The sequence below is a fragment of the Protopterus annectens genome, chromosome 14.part0 (assembly GCF_019279795.1).
Source record: "Protopterus annectens isolate FY-2018-M chromosome 14.part0, PAN1.0, whole genome shotgun sequence".
Taxonomy (NCBI): domain Eukaryota; kingdom Metazoa; phylum Chordata; order Ceratodontiformes; family Protopteridae; genus Protopterus; species Protopterus annectens.
In genome coordinates this window covers 816,528,744-816,547,490 of record NC_056748.1, presented here as the reverse complement: position 1 = coordinate 816,547,490, position 18,747 = coordinate 816,528,744, and the positions used below count along the sequence as shown (strand labels likewise).

The window sequence follows — 18,747 nt, the reverse complement described above, 5'->3', positions numbered from 1 at the left end:
TATTCCCAGGTTCACCAGTTGAGCTGGAGAGGACACTAGCAACTGATCCTCGACATACTAGAAGTAGTAGATAAAGAGACTTTCAAAGGACTCCGGGGAAGTGGGTTTTAGGCTGGTGGGGTACTATCTATAATAAGAGTGCTTTATCAAGGTGCAAGTACTGTAGGAGTAAGTGCTAGGCTTTACAGATAGAGAATAGTCTACTTGGGAATCAAGTAGAGATGAACTTTTCAGTTATAGGATATGCTGGTTAGATCAGCAGTACAGCTCGAGGAAGGTAGTTTTAAGGGAAAATTGGAAGAGTGGAATTTAGTTGGCCCAAATAGTTTAACCTTGTTTAACCGCCGCTCTTGTGTGCAACAGTGGTAACTCCGCTTACTAAGCGTGTTTTATAGCAGGGGCTGAAGGGAGCTAGGAATTGGCCCAAAACGACCAATGGACTACTAGTTTCTGGCTGAAACTTCACCAAATCAGACAAAAGGCGCTCAGTGCTTCCCACTCCCACTGGTAAGCAAAGAAACTTCCCTCCTTCCTAATAAGGCAATGGATCAGTAACAGGAACTAAAAACAAAGCCCAGGGATCAGCAACTCTGAAACTGGACTACTCTAGTTCAGTAAGGCAGGAAAACAAGAGATTTTTTTGTTTTATTACAGAGACAAGGAAAAAACAGACAGTAAATGCTATAAATGCTGTAAATCGCTGGCGCACTTTAGTGTGTAGCCTACAGAAACAATTTGCAACAATTAGTAACTTAAAGTGCAATAAACAGTGTAAAATGCAGAAATCACTTAAAGTAGCAGTAAAACAGGCTAAATGCAGTCGCTAGCTTAAATAACAGTGGGAAAGCCACAAAAATACTTATATCTGGTAGAAAGTCACTCTTTTAGCTCTCTGCTGCTTGGATCACTCTGCAGGCCACCACGAGGATCTGTGCTGAGTTGGTACAAGCTGGAAAAACGTGTTTAGCGTGTTTTATAGCAGGGGCTGAAAGGAGCTAGGAATTGGCCCAAAACGACCAATGGACTACTAGTTTCTGGCTGAAACTTCACCAAATCGGACAGAAAGGCTGCTCAGTGCTTCCCACTCCCACTGGTAAGCAAAGAAACTTCCCTCCTCCCTAATAAGGCAATGGATCAGTAACAGGAACTAAAACAAAGCCCAGGGATCAGCAACTCTGAAACTGGACTACTCTAGTTCAGTAAGGCGGAAAACAAGAGATTTTTTGTTTTATTACAGAGACAAGGAAAAAAAAACAGACAGTAAATGCTATAAATGCTGTAAATCGCCTAGCCTCCTTTAGTGTGCTCCCTACAGAAACAATTTGCAACAATTAGTAACTTAAAGTGCAATAAACAGTGTAAAATGCAGAAATCACTTAAAGTAGCAGTAAAACAGGCGAAATGCAGTCGCTAGCTTAAATAACAGTGGGAAAGCCACAAAAATACTTATATCTGGTAGAAAGTCACTCTTTTAGCTCTCTGCTGCTTGGATCACTCTGCAGGCCACCACGAGGATCTGTGCTGAGTTGGTACAAGCTGGAAAACGCGTGTTTAGCGTGTTTTATAGCAGGGGCTGAAAGGAGCTAGGAATTGGCCCAAAACGACCAATGGACTACTAGTTTCTGGCTGAAACTTCACCAAATCGGACAGAAAGGCTGCTCAGTGCTTCCCACTCCCACTGGTAAGCAAAGAAACTTCCCTCCTCCCTAATAAGGCAATGGATCAGTAACAGGAACTAAAAACAAAGCCCAGGGATCAGCAACTCTGAAACTGGACTACTCTAGTTCAGTAAGGCGGAAAACAAGAGATTTTTTGTTTTATTACAGAGACAAGGAAAAAACAGACAGTAAATGCTATAAATGCTGTAAATCGGCTAGCACAATTTAGTGTGTAACCTACAGAAACAATTTGCAACAATTAGTAACTTAAAGTGCAATAAAAAGTGTAAAATGCAGAAATCACTTAAAGTAGCAGTAAAACAGGAGGAATGCAGTCGCTAGCTTAATAACAGTGGGAAAGCCACAAAAATACTTATATCTGGTAGAAAGTCACTCTTAGCTCTCTGCTGCTTGGATCACTCTGCAGGCCACCACGAGGATCTGTGCTGAGTTGGTACAAGCTGGAAAAGCGTGTTTAGCGTGTTTTATAGCAGGGGCTGAAAGAAGCTAGGAATTGGCCCAAAATGACCAATGGACTACTAGTTTCCGGCTGAAACTTCACCAAATCGGACAGAAAGGCTGCTCAGTGCTTCCCACTCCCACTGGTAAGCAAAGAAACTTCCTCCTCCCTAATAAGGCAATGGATCAGTGACAGGAACTAAAAACAAAGCCCAGGGATCAGCAACTCTGAAACTGGACTACTCTAGTTCAGTAAGGCAGGAAAACAAGAGATTTTTTTTACAGCGACAAGGAAAAAAACAGACAGTAAATGCTATAAAAACAATTCACAAATTCACATGCAGTGCAAGCTGGCACACTTGAGTATGTAGCAATATTAGTCCACACACAGTATGAAAAATGTAATTAAATTAAAAAGGACTAAAAGCAAGTGCAGAAAGGGTTTATTAGAGAGAATGCTGTAAAGAGAAGGGACTGGGGCAGTGTCCTAGATCAAATCTACAGTGGGCTGGCACTGCAAAAGCCACCAAATTTAAACTACATCCAAGAACAGCAGTTTCAACAGAGCTAGATCTGAGAAATCAGTCCCCAAGTTATAACAACCACAATAAAATGAAGGAAATATACTTAAATCAGCTTATGTCCAGTTGATGTATGCAGACAAATCTCAGTAGCAGCAACTCTACTTAAAATGATTACCAGAGATGTAACCAACACAGGTTTTAAAGTTATCAGAAAACCCCCAAGCTAATTAACACTTAAAGGAATTTCAGTGCAGTTTAACAACTAGTGCAGAGCTTCAGACACACACACAAGACAGTTTCAACAGAGCTAGATCTGAGAAATCAGTCCCCAAGTTATAACAACCACAATAAAATGAAGGAAATATACTTAAATCAGCTTATGTCCAGTTGATGTATGCAGACAAATCTCAGTAGCAGCAACTCTACTTAAAATGATTACCAGAGATGTAACCAACACAGGTTTTAAAGTTATCAGAAAACCCCCAAGCTAATTAACACTTAAAGGAATTTCAGTGCAGTTTAACAACTAGTGCAGAGCTTCAGACACACACACAAGACAGTTTCAACAGAGCTAGATCTGAGAAATCAGTCCCCAAGTTATAACAACCACAATAAAATGAAGGAAATATACTTAAATCAGCTTATGTCCAGTTGATGTATGCAGACAAATCTCAGTAGCAGCAACTCTACTTAAAATGATTACCAGAGATGTAACCAACACAGGTTTTAAAGTTATCAGAAAACCCCCAAGCTAATTAACACTTAAAGGAATTTCAGTGCAGTTTAACAACTAGTGCAGAGCTTCAGACACACACACAAGACAGTTTCAACAGAGCTAGATCTGAGAAATCAGTCCCCAAGTTATAACAACCACAATAAAATGAAGGAAATATACTTAAATCAGCTTATGTCCAGTTGATGTATGCAGACAAATCTCAGTAGCAGCAACTCTACTTAAAATGATTACCAGAGATGTAACCAACACAGGTTTTAAAGTTATCAGAAAACCCCCCAAGCTAATTAACACTTAAAGGAATTTCAGTGCAGTTTAACAACTAGTGCAGAGCTTCAGACACACACACAAGACAGTTTCAACAGAGCTAGATCTGAGAAATCAGTCCCCAAGTTATAACAACCACAATAAAATGAAGGAAATATACTTAAATCAGCTTATGTCCAGTTGATGTATGCAGACAAATCTCAGTAGCAGCAACTCTACTTAAAATGATTACCAGAGATGTAACCAACACAGGTTTTAAAGTTATCAGAAAACCCCCCAAGCTAATTAACACTTAAAGGAATTTCAGTGCAGTTTAACAACTAGTGCAGAGCTTCAGACACACACACAAGACAGTTTCAACAGAGCTAGATCTGAGAAATCAGTCCCCAAGTTATAACAACCACAATAAAATGAAGGAAATATATTTAAATCAGCTTATGTCCAGTTGATGTATGCAGACAAATCTCAGTAGCAGCAACTCTACTTAAAATGATTACCAGAGATGTAACCAACACAGGTTTTTTTGAACCTATTATTATAAATATTATACCAGTAAGCACTTGTTAAGTTCAAAAATAAGTAATATTCTTGCTACAGTTTAGGTCTGATTTGAAAAATTATGTTATTAGCAAATGGGAATGCAGAAAAAAATATTGTTGCAACATAACCTGCAAATCATATTAGCGAAGAATCTCCAAAATCCTTTACCTATAGGGTTGCTGTTTATTGAAACGGCCAGAGTGAATTTTATAGGGCAAACCACAACTTAAATCAATAAAGACTATAGGTTTCATTTTAATACCAAAGTAAAGACACATGACTGTAGAATTTTGCTTGCTTTTTTATTCATATCATATAAAACTGTTTTAGATACGAAATCATAGTTTTCTGCAACATTCAAAGGAAAGTTAAAATATATTTATTTCTCAAAACTGTAGGAGAGTTTTATTTCAAAATTTTTTCCCCGAGATAACACAACTATCCAGAGAGAGAGAGTGACTACTCGTTGAAAGAATGGAAAAGTCCCTACACACTGTACATAAGGTAGGCGGAAGAACAATCCATTGTACACATGGCATTTATTGTCTCTATCTATCTTAGTGAGCACTAGACTTAAAAGTACAGTCAGACACACAATGTATGTAGCATAGAAAGTTATACATTGTGGGTGGCTAATTAGAAACTGATGGCATGCTGTAAGAATCTGACTGATTGAAAATGTCTTCAGCCTAATGGAATCTCAGAAAACACCTCTGTCTGATCTACCACCTCGAATGCAATAACTTTTAATACCGCCCATCATTTAACCTGCTTCCCAGTATTTAAATCTACTGCTTGCTAAAAAAAAAAAAAAAACTGCTAAATGCAGTCTTTGTATAACCTTATTCATTCCTCCTGTATCTGTGATGTGTAGAAGCTAAATATATATTGCCAAGTCATAATGTTTCATTTTTATTAAGGTGTGGAAAACAGAACTGACCTCTTGGGTTAGTTGGTCTTTGAGTAGGACCTATAAATACAGTTTACTGTCACAATCTGGAAGCACACTGTCTTGAAACTCATAATCCGCAGACCATAATACCAAAAGACCAAAATCCAGAAGACCACAATAATGAACTCCTGGACCCCCCCCCCCGCAGGACCCATGTTAACACTTTTTCCTTGGTCCATACCCCTGCAGGGTAAATATATTTTAAAACAATTTTTCATAAAGGTTCCAAGATAGGGTGCCTTCTTTGTTGATTTTGCAAGTCCCCTTTGTGACCACAAGTTTTTGCTGAGAACTCTGATTTCTTTTCACATTCCAAAGATATATGAGTAGGATAATCGGTGTCAAGGCCATGCTCAAAATAAATAAAAAAATAAATAAATGCACCGCTATGTGTGTGTGTGTGTGTATGTGTGTGTGTGTGTGTGTGTGTGTGTGTGTGTGTGTGTGTGTGTGTGTGTGTGTGTGTGTGTGTGTGTGTGTGTGTGTAATTGTATCAATCATCTAGGATTTGTTCCTATCTTATACCCTGTTCACTGGGATGGGCACAGTTTCATAGTGACCCTGAAATGAATAAAGCAGGTGTTTAGGAAAGATAAACTTGAAGTGCTGGGCATAAACATATCTTTGCTATCCCTGTCTGTACTGCTGACTATTACACTTTACTGGTTAACACGTTCTATAAAACAACTTTCCCTGAATATACTTCTAACTCTAGTAAAACACCTATTCATGTGTATACAGGAAAAAAAAAACACTTCGATAAGACTAAGGCATTCTGACTCCTTTAATAAAAATCTCACTAAAACTCCTATAAGAAAGGTTATTTAGTTGTGACATCAAGTAGAGATCATAGGTTCATAGGTTCGTAGGTAAGTACTAGGCTATCTGCCCGAGGGCATCTATAAGCCTAGCCAGAATGTGTGGGCTTTCGCCACCCCCTTAGATTAGTTCCCTGTGCCTCGCTCCAGCAGAGTCATTAGTTTCCTGTGCCTCTGTCTAGCAGAGCCACCGCAGTGATCCCTGGGGTAAATTTTCTGTTTCCCATCCACTCGTCAAGGTTTCTCTTGAAGAGTGTTAATGAGGGGCTCTGCCTAATGTAGATTTGAATCCTGTTCCAAAGAATTGGGAGTCTCTGGGACAGGAATCTATCCCTCCAGCACATCCTATTTATCATTGTGGTGAGGTTTAGATCCCTAGAGTGTGTGACTCTTGGGGATTTGTTTTTTTAGGTGCAGCATGTCCATCAATTCTGGGTTGGACATGGCCTTGTATGTCAGGCAGAGATCACCTCTGAATAAGTGGTATGCAACCGAGTACAGCTGGAATTTCTTCAGTCGGGCTGCATAGGGCATATGCTTGAGGCCAGTAATCCTCTTGGTGAGGTACTTCTGTAATCTTTCCAGCTGTTGTAGGTGTCTTGTAAGGTACATCCCAAATGGGGCGTTGTACTCTATGATGGGTCTGATGAGTGATGAGTAGAGGGGCACAATAACCTCTTTTGCTCTAGATGCGAACCCTTTTGTAATTAGGTGTGCCATATAGAAGGATTTTCTAACCACTTTGGCAATATGATTATCAAAGGAGAGATTACTATCTACTTGGGTCCCCAGATCCCTTATTACATTTTCTGTATTTAGGGGACTACCACTTATATGGCAGTTCATGGGTACTTTGTTTTTTCCAAAGGGGATGACTATGCACTTTTTGGCATTTAGCTTGAGGCCATGATTTTGACACCAGGTATCCGTCTCAGTGAGACCCTTCTGGAGGATGTCTGTATCAGCTGGAGAGTCAATTATGGTCCCCAGTTTGCAGTCTTCTGTGAACTTGGTCAGCCATTGTCCTCCTGTGCTTGCCTGTACCTCTGAGAAGTATATACCGAACAGGAGGGGTCCCAGGACTGCACCCTGGGGGATGCCACTTGTAACTGGTTTAGAGTCGGACCTAGAGTCCACAGCTCTCACCATGTGGGTTCTATCCATGAGCCAATTGGCAACTCATCTCATGACATACGGGTTTATGTTTAGGCTGGTGAGCTTGTCTATAATACCAGAATGGGGAATGGTGTCGAAAGCCTTTGCAAGGTCTAGGTAGGCTGTGTGGACTTCCTTTCCCTTGTCTAAAGCCTTGGTAACTGTCTCAAAGAAGTCCACCAGGTTTAGGAGGCATGATCTACCCTTAACAAAGCCAAACTGGGTAGGGTCCAATGCTTGAAGGTTTTCAATGTCTCTGTTAATGAATTCCATGATGATGCACTCCATAGCCTTGCAGACCAGGCTAGTCAGGCTTATAGGGCGATAGTTCCTGGGGTCCGTTGTGGCTCCACCTTTGTGGAGCAGGATAATGGTTGCTGTGCGCCACTCTATAGGTACATAGCCTGTAGAGAGGCTGCGTTTGAACAGTGTGTTTAGGTGAGGGGTTAGTTAATTTTGGAGCTCATGTAAGACACAGCCTGGGACACCATCTGGTCCCACTGAAGCTGTATTTTTGGCTTTGGATAGGGCTGTTTTAACCTGTGTGCCAGTGATTGCCGTGGCACTACATTCTTCTGGTATGGCTATGGGCCATTTAGAGGGTGAGAGGGGGATGAAGTTTTCACTAAACCTGCCTGCCAGAATGTTGGCAATATCAATCATTTCAGTGTATTTTGTGCCATTCCGCACTAACTCAGAGCAGATCTGAGAGTTTCCACTTAGGTTCTTGACATAGCTAAAGAACGTCTTGTGGTTATCTTTGGAGTCCTAGGCAATTTTTCTTTTGAAGTTAGCCTTGGATGATTTTATGAGGGATCATAGTTTCTTGCTGATACTAATCAGGGATGTCTTCCCTTCTTGTGATTTTACTCTTTTCTGTACTAGTTCCCTCCTTCTATTGTATAGCTTGTTTTGGAATATTTTTTAATTATAATTTATGCTTTTAAATTGACAGCAACTTTATGCAATTATTATTAGTGATGACTTAAACTGTTAAATTTTAGAATACATTTAAACTTTGAGCAAGTGTTTTATGATTTTACCTGTATTTTTTACACAAACTATACTGTATTTATTACATAATTTGTAATAAAAGCACGGACAAAATACAAAAATGTTTAGAATATTTTTGTCTATAACAAAACAGAGCTATATTTTTATTGAAACCTGTAACATACAGTTGAAGTATAATGTTTTACAGAACATCTTTTTTGGCGTAACTTGCTCAGAAATAATTGTCACAGAACACAAGTATATTTTCTGGCCTAGCTTGCTTAGAAATAATGTCTGAAATAATTTTTATATGTATATGTATATATATATATATATATATATATATATATATATATATATATATATACTGTCCTGAATGCTAGTCCTTTGATTTGTTAGAGACATACTTAGAATACCTAAATGTATGTATCTACCTCATACTTAAATGTGAATTTTGTAATGTTGTATTTGCAACTACCATGAAGGCTATTCCTTTGATATGCTAGAGACATGCTTAGATTGCATAAATATATGTACCTACCTCATATTTAAATGTGAATGTTTGAAATGTTTCATTTGTTACTGCTAGCTTATACTACTTATATATATGCTGAATGCCAACTTTTCTATTCTGTATATTTGTCTCCCTTTCTCCCCAAAGTACCCAGCTCAACTTTCTCCTGCTCCTAATATAACCACTACCTACCTGGTGAGATAAGAATCCCATCCAAAGTCCAACGACCTCATCTACCAGCTTCTTTTCTCTGCACCCTCTATCAAGGAAGAAAGAAAGTATGTTACGGGCTAAGTCCACATTGTAAATTAGACCCCATGTCTACTACTTGCATCAGGGCTCCAAAGTTTGCAATGAGCTTGAGCAGCCAGCTTCCCTTTGCCCCTCCTCTCTATCTACCCAGCAGCTAACTCACCTCTACCACTTACCTAAACTCTCTCTTACTATACATCTCTTCTACCACAGTTCTACACCAGTTAGCTCCCTTACACACTTACCTACAATACCAGATCTGCCAACTAGGTGGCACCCTTATCCTATCCATCTTTCACTGCCTCTCTCTGTTCTACCTCTGTAATTTCAACTAATTTCTTATGTCCTTGACCTGATCCTCTTCATACTCACCTTGTGCCCTTTCAGTACTTTACCCCTCTGGCTCTCCTTTTTGGTAGACTCCTGTACCATCTAAGACCTTCTCCACTCAGGTCCTACCTTTCTAACCTGTAGCTAACTGCATTGCTGATAGTTTCCTCTCTAACTTCTATTCCTTTTGTCTCTACCCGCTCCGTTCGCCCTGCGGGCTCACTCCGCTCCCCTACCCTACCCCCAATTCCCACCCCCCACTACATCTACATTTATACCCATTTAACCACTCCTACTTCCTCTCCAACCTCAAAACTCCACCCCTTCCTCTTCCTATCTCCTTCCACTTTCATACAACTCTTACTTCACATCCCTCCCTCCTCCTTAATCAACACCACTACATTGCTTATCAAAACCCTAACCTGTTTAAAAAGTACTCATCCTTCCCATTTCAACTACTACTCCTCCTGAACCTTACCTACATCTACTATCTTACCCAACCCTATCCCATCACCCACTCACCTCTCTTACACACAACCTGCCCTCTCCATACTTCACAATCCAACTTCTTCAACTCGATCTCCCCTGAACTATATCCCTTCAACAACAACCTATGTTTACATTTCAAACTATTCCCCCCTCTTAAAACCTCATCAACCACTCTACCCTCCATACCTCCCACTAATCTTTCAACTTATATCTCTCAATCGAAACAATCCAAATACCTCCACTACTTAACTCAACTTCTAACTTCCATACTTTTATCTGGTGATATACACCCTAACCCAGGCCCAACCCCCTCCTCAATAACTAAATCCATCCTACTTGCATCTTTTAATGCACAAAGCTTAGCTAACAAAATTCCAAATCTCCATGTCTGGCTACTCCATAACAAACCAGACATCCTAGCTATTTCTGAAACCTGGCTAAAACCTCATGTAAAAAACAAAGAGATAGTACCACCCAATTACTCTATCATCAGAACAGACAGAACCCATAAAAAAGGTGGTGGAGTGGCTCTAATCTACTCTTCCTCCCTATCCATAACACCCTATAATAAAGCCATTCCAAAGTTCGCTAATGCAGAATTAATACTAGCTCATCTTCAGCTAAACAAACATAAAATTTATATACATTGCCTCTCTTTACATTCCCCCTGGAGACAATGTCCCAGTACTTGAAGAAATCCTCTCCTGGCTATCAACTAATATCTGTAATGAAACTATAATCATGGGAGACACTAATATTAATTAGTCCTCCATTCAGTCCCCTACTCACCCCCTCAACATCAACCTATACAACTACTCTCAACTCATCAACTCCATAACTAGGCCATCCAAAGACTTCACTAGTGGCAACATTTTAGACTGGATTCTAGTCTCCCACCCCCACAACTATCATGACAGTGGAACCCTCCCTGACTCCCTTAGTGACCACCTTCCCATCTTCACTAGACGTCTTCATCCTCCCTTACTAGCTACTCATACTTACTTAACTACCTGATGCCATAGAAACTTTAACCCAGAAGCTTTCTCTGGCACCGTTAAATCACTTAACTGGTACCCTCTTAAAACTCTACCACTTGAAAATGCAATAACTCACTTTAATACTACCTTCCTACATCTCCTAAATAATCATGCTCCCTTAATAACCAAATGAATAAAAAGGAAAGCCACCCCCTGGTTAACTAAAAGTACACTAGCCACCATACGACTTAGAGATAAAGCCTGGACACAATACCAGAGGAACAAATCTACATCTAACCTCAATGAATACAAAACTCTTCGTAACTCAGTTAAAAAGCTTATCTCAGCAGACCGTCGAAACTACTTCGTCCAACTTCAAAGCAACCATAAAACCAACCCACAAAAGTTCTGGAGAGGTATAACTACCCTCTTAAAACCTGGTACTACAGAAAACCCTAACCCCTCCCCAAATGTACAAGACTCTGATCTTGCTACCCAAGTCAATTCTTTCTTCATTAACTCTATTTCCAAACTTACCTCTTCTTTTTCAAATAACAATCCACCTCCTACCTCCACTTCTCCTCACCCATCTCCCCCTCCAGCTTCTTTCTCTCATTCTTCACCCTCTCAACCCCCTCCATTTTTCATTAAACCTATTCCTACTTCTTCTATAAGAAAACTCCTGCAGAAACTAAAACCATGCACCTTTGCCCCTGATAATATTCCCTCATACTTCCTCAGCATAGCTGCCAAAGCCATTGCCCTCCCTATCAGTATCCTAATCAACCGCTCTATCCAAGAAGGTCTTGTTCCTCAAATCTGGAAAAAAGCTTACATCATTCCCCTTCACAAAGGAGGAAATAATACTAATATTTCCAATTTCTGTCCCATCGCCATCCTCTCTCCCATTTCTAAAGTCCTAGAGAAATGTATCCACCTTCAACTCCCCCCCCCCCCGTCTCTTAGACAACAACCTATTAACTTCTACCCAGCATGGATTCAGACTCCATCATAGCACTATGACTGCCCTCCTTTCCTTCCTTGAAACTGTGAATAAAGCTAGAGATTCTGGCTTCACTGTATCTACCATCCTTCTCGATCTCTCTAAGGCCTTCGACACTATCTCTCATAACCTACTTCTTACTAAACTAGCTAACCTAAACCTCTCACCCTCTTCCCTCAAATGGTTTACCAGCTATCTCTCCAATAGGCAACAAGCTGTCAAATGGAAAAAGGCCACCTCCTCCTTCCTCATCACTCCCACAGGTGTCCCACAAGGTTCCATACTGGGCCCCCTCCTCTTCAACATTTTCATTAATGACTTTTACCGCTCTATCCCTCTTGCTAACGTTATCCAATATGCAGATAATTCCACAATCATCTGTGCTGCCCCATCCATCCCAACTCTTTTAAAACTAACTCAAGATGCCTTCTCTACCACAGAACAATGGATGAAAGACAACCATCTAGCACTCAATGCTGCTAAAACTAAACTTATGATTTTTACCTCCTCTAAAACTAAGAATTTCGATCGAAATTTATTCTCCATCACGAGCCAAAATACAACACCTCTTGAGCTGGTATCTGAAACTAAACTACTAGGAGTTCAAATCAATGACAGGCTCAAATTCAACTCCCATCTACTACTAAACATAAAAAAAACACCAAAAACTTGGTATGCTCTACCGAAACAATCAGTTCCTCACCTGAACTGCTAAAACTTACTCTCTCTACTACATTTCTCTTACCCTCCCTTCTCTATGGAGCCCCTCTTCTAACAAACCTACAATCATATCTCAAAACCAAACTGTCCTCTTGTTACACTAAAATCGCCTGATTCGCCACTAGCAACAAATCATCAACCCATCACTGTGAATCTCTCCACAAACTAAACTGGCTAGAGCTACCAAACTACCTCTCCCACACTCAGCTCACCTATGCTCATAAACTCATTTTCCAGCCATCCCTCTGTCCCACACTCTCGACTACCTTTAAAATGCACCGCACACAAAGAATTCTCAGATCAAACAATCAAAACCTTATAGAAGTTTACAGACCCCTCCACCCCCTAGGACAATACCTCCTGTCACACTCTCTAGCACGCTTATGGAACTCCCTTCCCCCCTCCATTCATACCATTACTAGCCTCCCATCTTTTAAAAAATCACTCCACTCTCATCTAACTTCCACATGGGAATGCTCCTGCTCCCATCCCTCATAACCTACACTTTACTTCAACACTCTTTCCCTTCCTTCTCTCACATCCCAGGTAACAAATTCTTACTTGCTTCTATTATACAACTCCTTACTAGTATCTAGCAATTCCTTACCCTACTGCATCTAACTACCTATCCTCAATCTTACTAGAGAAGAAAGAAGAAAAAAAAAAATTATACTTTTGACATTATTAACTTTGATTGAAATACTTTTGATCAGTCTGTTTTACCTCTATAATCTTCATGCAATCTATGTGTGAATATTAATCTTAGTTTGTTTACCTCTGTAATCTTCATGCAATCTATGTGTGTATATTAACCTTTGTGTAATCTGTATGAGGAGCTTTTCTCCCCAGGACTCCATTGAAAACGGGTTCTTCAGGCCCAATGGACTATCCTGGTTAAACAACTGCAAATAAATAAATAAATAAATATATATATGTATATATATATATATATATATATATATATATATTAACTTTAGGCTGGGGACTTTTCAGGCTAGGTGGGTATAAACATCTTCAGTTCTGTGTAGGGGGTTATTTTCTACCATCCTAACCTGAGCAAGCCCACCACTGGCTAGCCACATTCTAGTATCTGATTCTTAGTCCATATACTATTATTATTATTATTATTATTATTATTATTATTTTACTTTTGGTCTTCTTATGTCCATTATTTATGGCCATACTCTTGTTCCATCATCTATCCACAGTAATCCCTCACATCAATTTTTCTTCAAATTTGTTAACAACTTTATGCATGCCACCATAACCACCAGGCACAAATGTCCTAAACAGTTCTTAGACATACACACACACACACACACACACACACACACACACACACACACACACACACACACACACACACACTCATACACACGCACACATGCACACACACAGACATATTACCTGTAGGCTGCTATTTCAATATCTAGGGCCATCTTCACATTTAACAGGTCTTGATACTCTCTCAGATGTCGAGCCATTTCACTTTTTGTGGCTCTCAGTTCATTCTCCAGTTGGTCAATGGAATTCTGAATGAAAAAACAAAAAAACACAAAATTAGCACTCCATGATAATTTAGAATCTAGAAAAGGTTATCACATGTTAGAAGATTATTTTTTCAAAGATACATTCACAGATATTAAAGTAAATGGTCTATTTTGACAGTAAAATGTGACAAAATTAATAACTCATTTAATCTGTATACACACCCTACGTGATGTTTAGGCAGATGTAAATCCTGTTTTCTATTAAAAATAACATAAATGGCATGTATTATTAACACTTCAAAATTCCATGTATCAGTGATTGCAGAAATCCATGGCTGTACTGCTTCTTTGCCTTTTGTCACTGTCATCAGGTCACAGATGGAGATGAGTTTGCTATGCATTGTTTTGCATACCAAAATTGCAAACTATTCACTCTTTCATATTAATTTTCATTTAATACCTTAATAGTTTGATCATTTAAATGACAATACTTCTGATATACTTCCTTTATAAGTTAATTCAACTGTTAAACCTTTTTCTGATCACACCATGCCACTATAATTTTCCCAGCAGCAAACTAAAATGTCATAGAATAATCTGGCCTCAGTAAAAAAAATAAAATTAAAATGAAACAGATGATTTCATGTACCAAGATTCACATTTCTTTATAAAGCCTTTTACTAAAGAAACAAGAATAAGTAAACACAAGCTAGCAAAACTTGCAAAGTACAGAAAAAGTCTATAATTTATGGTGTTATTTATTAAGTGTAATTCATCACCTTTTCTCCAAAAGTCACCAAGTTTAGGAGGTGTTACGAAAGACAGAGCTAAAGTTTGAATTAAAATCAGGGATAGATGAGAGGTATGATTCAATCCCACTACAGAACAAAACAGTAGCAATGTCTGGCTTGAAAAACACCGGAATGACCATGACAGAATTGCTACAGTGGAACAGGCATTTGTGAAGGATGACAGTAACCGGGTGTGTCAGCACTAAGGAGTGCAGAATGAATGGCGAAAACAATAAAACGAAATGTACGTAAGACTCAGCAACGCCGCATACTGATATAGCCGAGATATACATGTTATGTGGCTTCATCAAGAATGAACATCTTCAGATTTGGACTAGAAAGACAATAGTCCTTCTTCTTCCCTAGATCTGTTGTTAAGAATACCAAAACCAAGGAATATGAAGAAGTGATATAAAAGGGATATAGTTACTAGGACAAATTACAATGAGTCTAACCACCGCTTCTAGAATAAAATAGAATGAAGCCTTGCCAGAATTAATATGCTAGGTATGATGCAATAGCTGTTCTATCTTTCTTCTCATCATGACAATGTGTCAGTAGAAATGTGAAGGAGTGCATTAAAACCAAAGCAGGAGCAAAAGCTAACAGTAAGTTAATTTATAGTTAATTTGTAGTAGTGAGAGTCTTCTAGAAATTCTACACCTAAGCTCGTCATGCAACAGGTTTGACGAGCTGCTGTCTGCAGGGCCTGTGAGGTCTACAACACTCCTGGAGTTGCAGGAGCTGGAAATCATACTTCAACATGAGCCAAAATGCCTGAAACTAATGAAACCAATGTCTATGGGTAATGGCAAGAGAAGGAGATGTAAGCGATGTGAGAGAACATGCCAAAGAGGATCCAGGGCTGGAATTACTGTAAAGCTAAAAGATAATCCCTTCAGGCCTGCACTCCCATCCATATTTCTGGCAAATGTTTATTCCTGGAAAGCAAAATGAACTGTCTACTCAGAACAAGGTGAGGAATTGTTGTGTACTTATTTTTACTGAAACCTGGCTGAATTCTAACATTAATGACACTGCAGCTCACTTGGAGATGATGTCACTTTTTAGGGCAGACAGAATACAATATCTCGATGGGAAGTCCAGAGGGAGAGGTGTCTGCATATATACCAACAATAGCTGGTGTACCAGCTGTGAGATAGTCTCCTCTCACTGCTCTGAAAATATAGAGCTCATGTCACTGAAATGTAGCCCTTTTTATCTACCAAGAGAGTTCATCAGCATCAACATCACAACCATCTACATTCCTCCCAGTGCCAATACAAATGAGGCACTGAACACATTATATCAGGCTATAAATGAGCCACAAAACTGAAACCCTGAATGTTTTCATATGGGGGCAGTTGACTTCAACCAAGCCAAACTGAAAACAGTTCTGCCCCACTTCGTCCAGCATGAAGACTTTGCAACCAAGGGAGAGAAAATACTGGATAAGGTCTAGAGCAATGTTAAGCTAGCATATAAGGCAATGCCTCATCCACACCTGGGCAACTCTGACCATCTATCCATCATGTTACTACCAGCATATAAACCTATGCTAACTAGGGGGAGATCAACAGTGAAACAAGTAAGGTTATGGCCAGAGGGTGCAGTCTCGGCACTCCAAGACTATTTAGAGAGTAAAGACTGGAACATATTTAAAGAGCCAGTTACTGTGAATCAGTGTATCAACCTAGAGAAGTAACAGTGAGGTAGTGATGGGCTACATCTTAAAATGTGTGGATGATGTAACAGTCACCAAAGACATCATCACACGTGCTAACCAGAACCCTGGTTGATTAGTGAGGTGTATGAGCTCCTGAAAGCAAGGAATTCAGTTTTTAAGCCTGAAGACAGGGATGCCCAGAGAACATCCAGAGCAAATCTGAACAAAGGAGTGAGAGAAATGTGCCTATGGTAGGAAGACCCAGACCTACTTCTCTGAACAAAAAGACTCCAGATGCCTATGGCAAGATATCCAACAAATAACAGATTACAGGCCCTTATCTTCACATTGTAAGGACAATAAGGAATTCATTAGCGTGCTTAATGTATACTTTAGCAGATTTGAAGAAGGGAACAAAACAACAGTGATGAAAATGCACACTGTTTAAAATGAAGAGGCGCTCATCCTCAATCCAACTGATGTCCAGAGGATGTTGCACAGGTTAACCCTAGAAAAGGAGCTTGGCCTGTACTCAGACACTGTGCAATTCAACTAACAGAAGTCATCACAGATATCTTTAATATCTCTCTGAGTCAGGAAATATTTCCCAGATGCTTTAAAAACATAACAATAATACCACTACCAAGGAAGTCACCACCATCATGCCTTAATGACTACCGCCCTGTAACCCTAACCTCCATTGTGATAAAAAGCTTTGAGAGGCTGGTGAAGGAAGCAATAACATCAAAGATAGCTGTGAATCTTGACCTGCTGCAGTTTGCTTACCGAACAAATCGCTCTACTGCGTATGCCATAACACTGGCACTTCACTTATCGCTGGGCCATCTAGAAAGTCAAAACAGCTATGTGAGGTTATTATTCATTGACTTCAGCTCTGCTTTTAATAAAGTCATCCCTATATAGCTGGTAAGGAAACTGTTTCAACTAGGCATCAACACACCCCTTTGTAACTGGATTCTGGACTTTCTTACGACAGACATCAGAAAGTGTGCATAGAAAATAACTCTTTGGATAGCATCACTCTGAATACTGGAGTTCCTCAAGGCTGAGTCCTTTACTGTTCACCTTGCTAACACATGACTGCGCAGCAAGGTACAACACTAGCCACATCATCAAGTTTGCTAATGATACAACAGTGATAGGCCTCATCCAGCAATGATGAAGAGGCAGCATACAGGGCTGAGGTAGAACAACGTAGCACTAAACATGAACAAAACAAAGGAAATAACTGTGGACTTCAGGAAAAACTGCAAGGAACATTCTCCTCTAACCATCAACAGAGAAACAGTAGAGAGAGAGCGAGACTGAGTAGCACAAAGTTTCTGGGGGTGCATATTGATGAGGACTTGTCCTGGTCTACCAATACAAATGCCATTGTCAGGAAGGCACATCAGAGGCTACACTTTCTGAGAAGGTTAAGGAGAGCAAACATACCATAAACAGTTCTCACAACCTTCTATAAGGATACAATAGAAAGCATCCTAACAAACAACCTCACAGTGTAGTACTGAAGCTACTCTATCTCTGAGCACAAGGATCTCCAGAGAGTGGTGAAGGTAGCTGAGAGGATTATCAAGACCATCCTACCAGCCATCCATGACCTGCATATGTCCAGATGTCTAGGCAGGGCCAAAGGAATAATTAAGGACTGTACCCCCCCCCACCCGCTCACAAACTGTTTGTGTACCTATCATCTGGAAAGTGCATCTGTAGCATAAGATGCAGAGGTACGAGATTCAGAAACAGCTTTTTCCCACAGGCCATCAGACTGTTGAACTCTGGCAACAATCATGCTCCATGCTGACCAACTGGGCCATCAGTTCAATGTGGAAGACTGTCTCAAATTGTGCAATAACTTGATAGCCTGTCTCAATCCAATATTAGTGCAATACTCAGTACGTTGAGGACATTCACTAGTCATCAGGGATAGTAGTAAGGCCAGAGAAATGTCTCATCATAGTGCAATATCTAATGCTAGTCTGTAATTCTGTCACAGTGCAATATTCATGAAAATCTCATTATGGGCAATGCTCAATGTAAGTCTTTAATACAATGTCTTACCTCAGTACTGTGCAATACTCTAGCAAGCAAAGAGAACACTGTATAATAAATGTTAAAGTGAGTTTAATTTATGTGCAATAATAGGATTATCTGTCTAGAACACTACAGTATATAGTAACCAGCTATATATGTATTAACATCTTGTATTAAGTCTATTTGATATCTGCACATTTGAGTTCGGAGATAAGGAATTTCATTCAGTTTTTGCACATGTGTGATTCTGAATGACAATAAAGTTTACTTTGACTTTGAAAAGGCATGTACATATCCCCATTTGTTCCAGTGACTCTACGTGGTAGTCGCTTAAAGGTGTTGATGGCTGTACCACTCATTA

At 39.7% G+C, this 18,747-nt stretch overlaps 1 protein-coding gene across 1 annotated transcript in view; it reads right to left on the bottom strand.

The window, feature by feature from the left end:
* Positions 1 to 18,747, bottom strand: part of INA (internexin neuronal intermediate filament protein alpha) — a 176,920-nt gene that overhangs the window by 8,033 nt on the left and 150,140 nt on the right. The window contains exon 2 of the mRNA XM_044056569.1: positions 13,792 to 13,916. Within this exon, the coding sequence (XP_043912504.1) occupies positions 13,792 to 13,916 (125 nt within the window). The remainder of the gene's footprint in view (positions 1 to 13,791; positions 13,917 to 18,747) is intronic.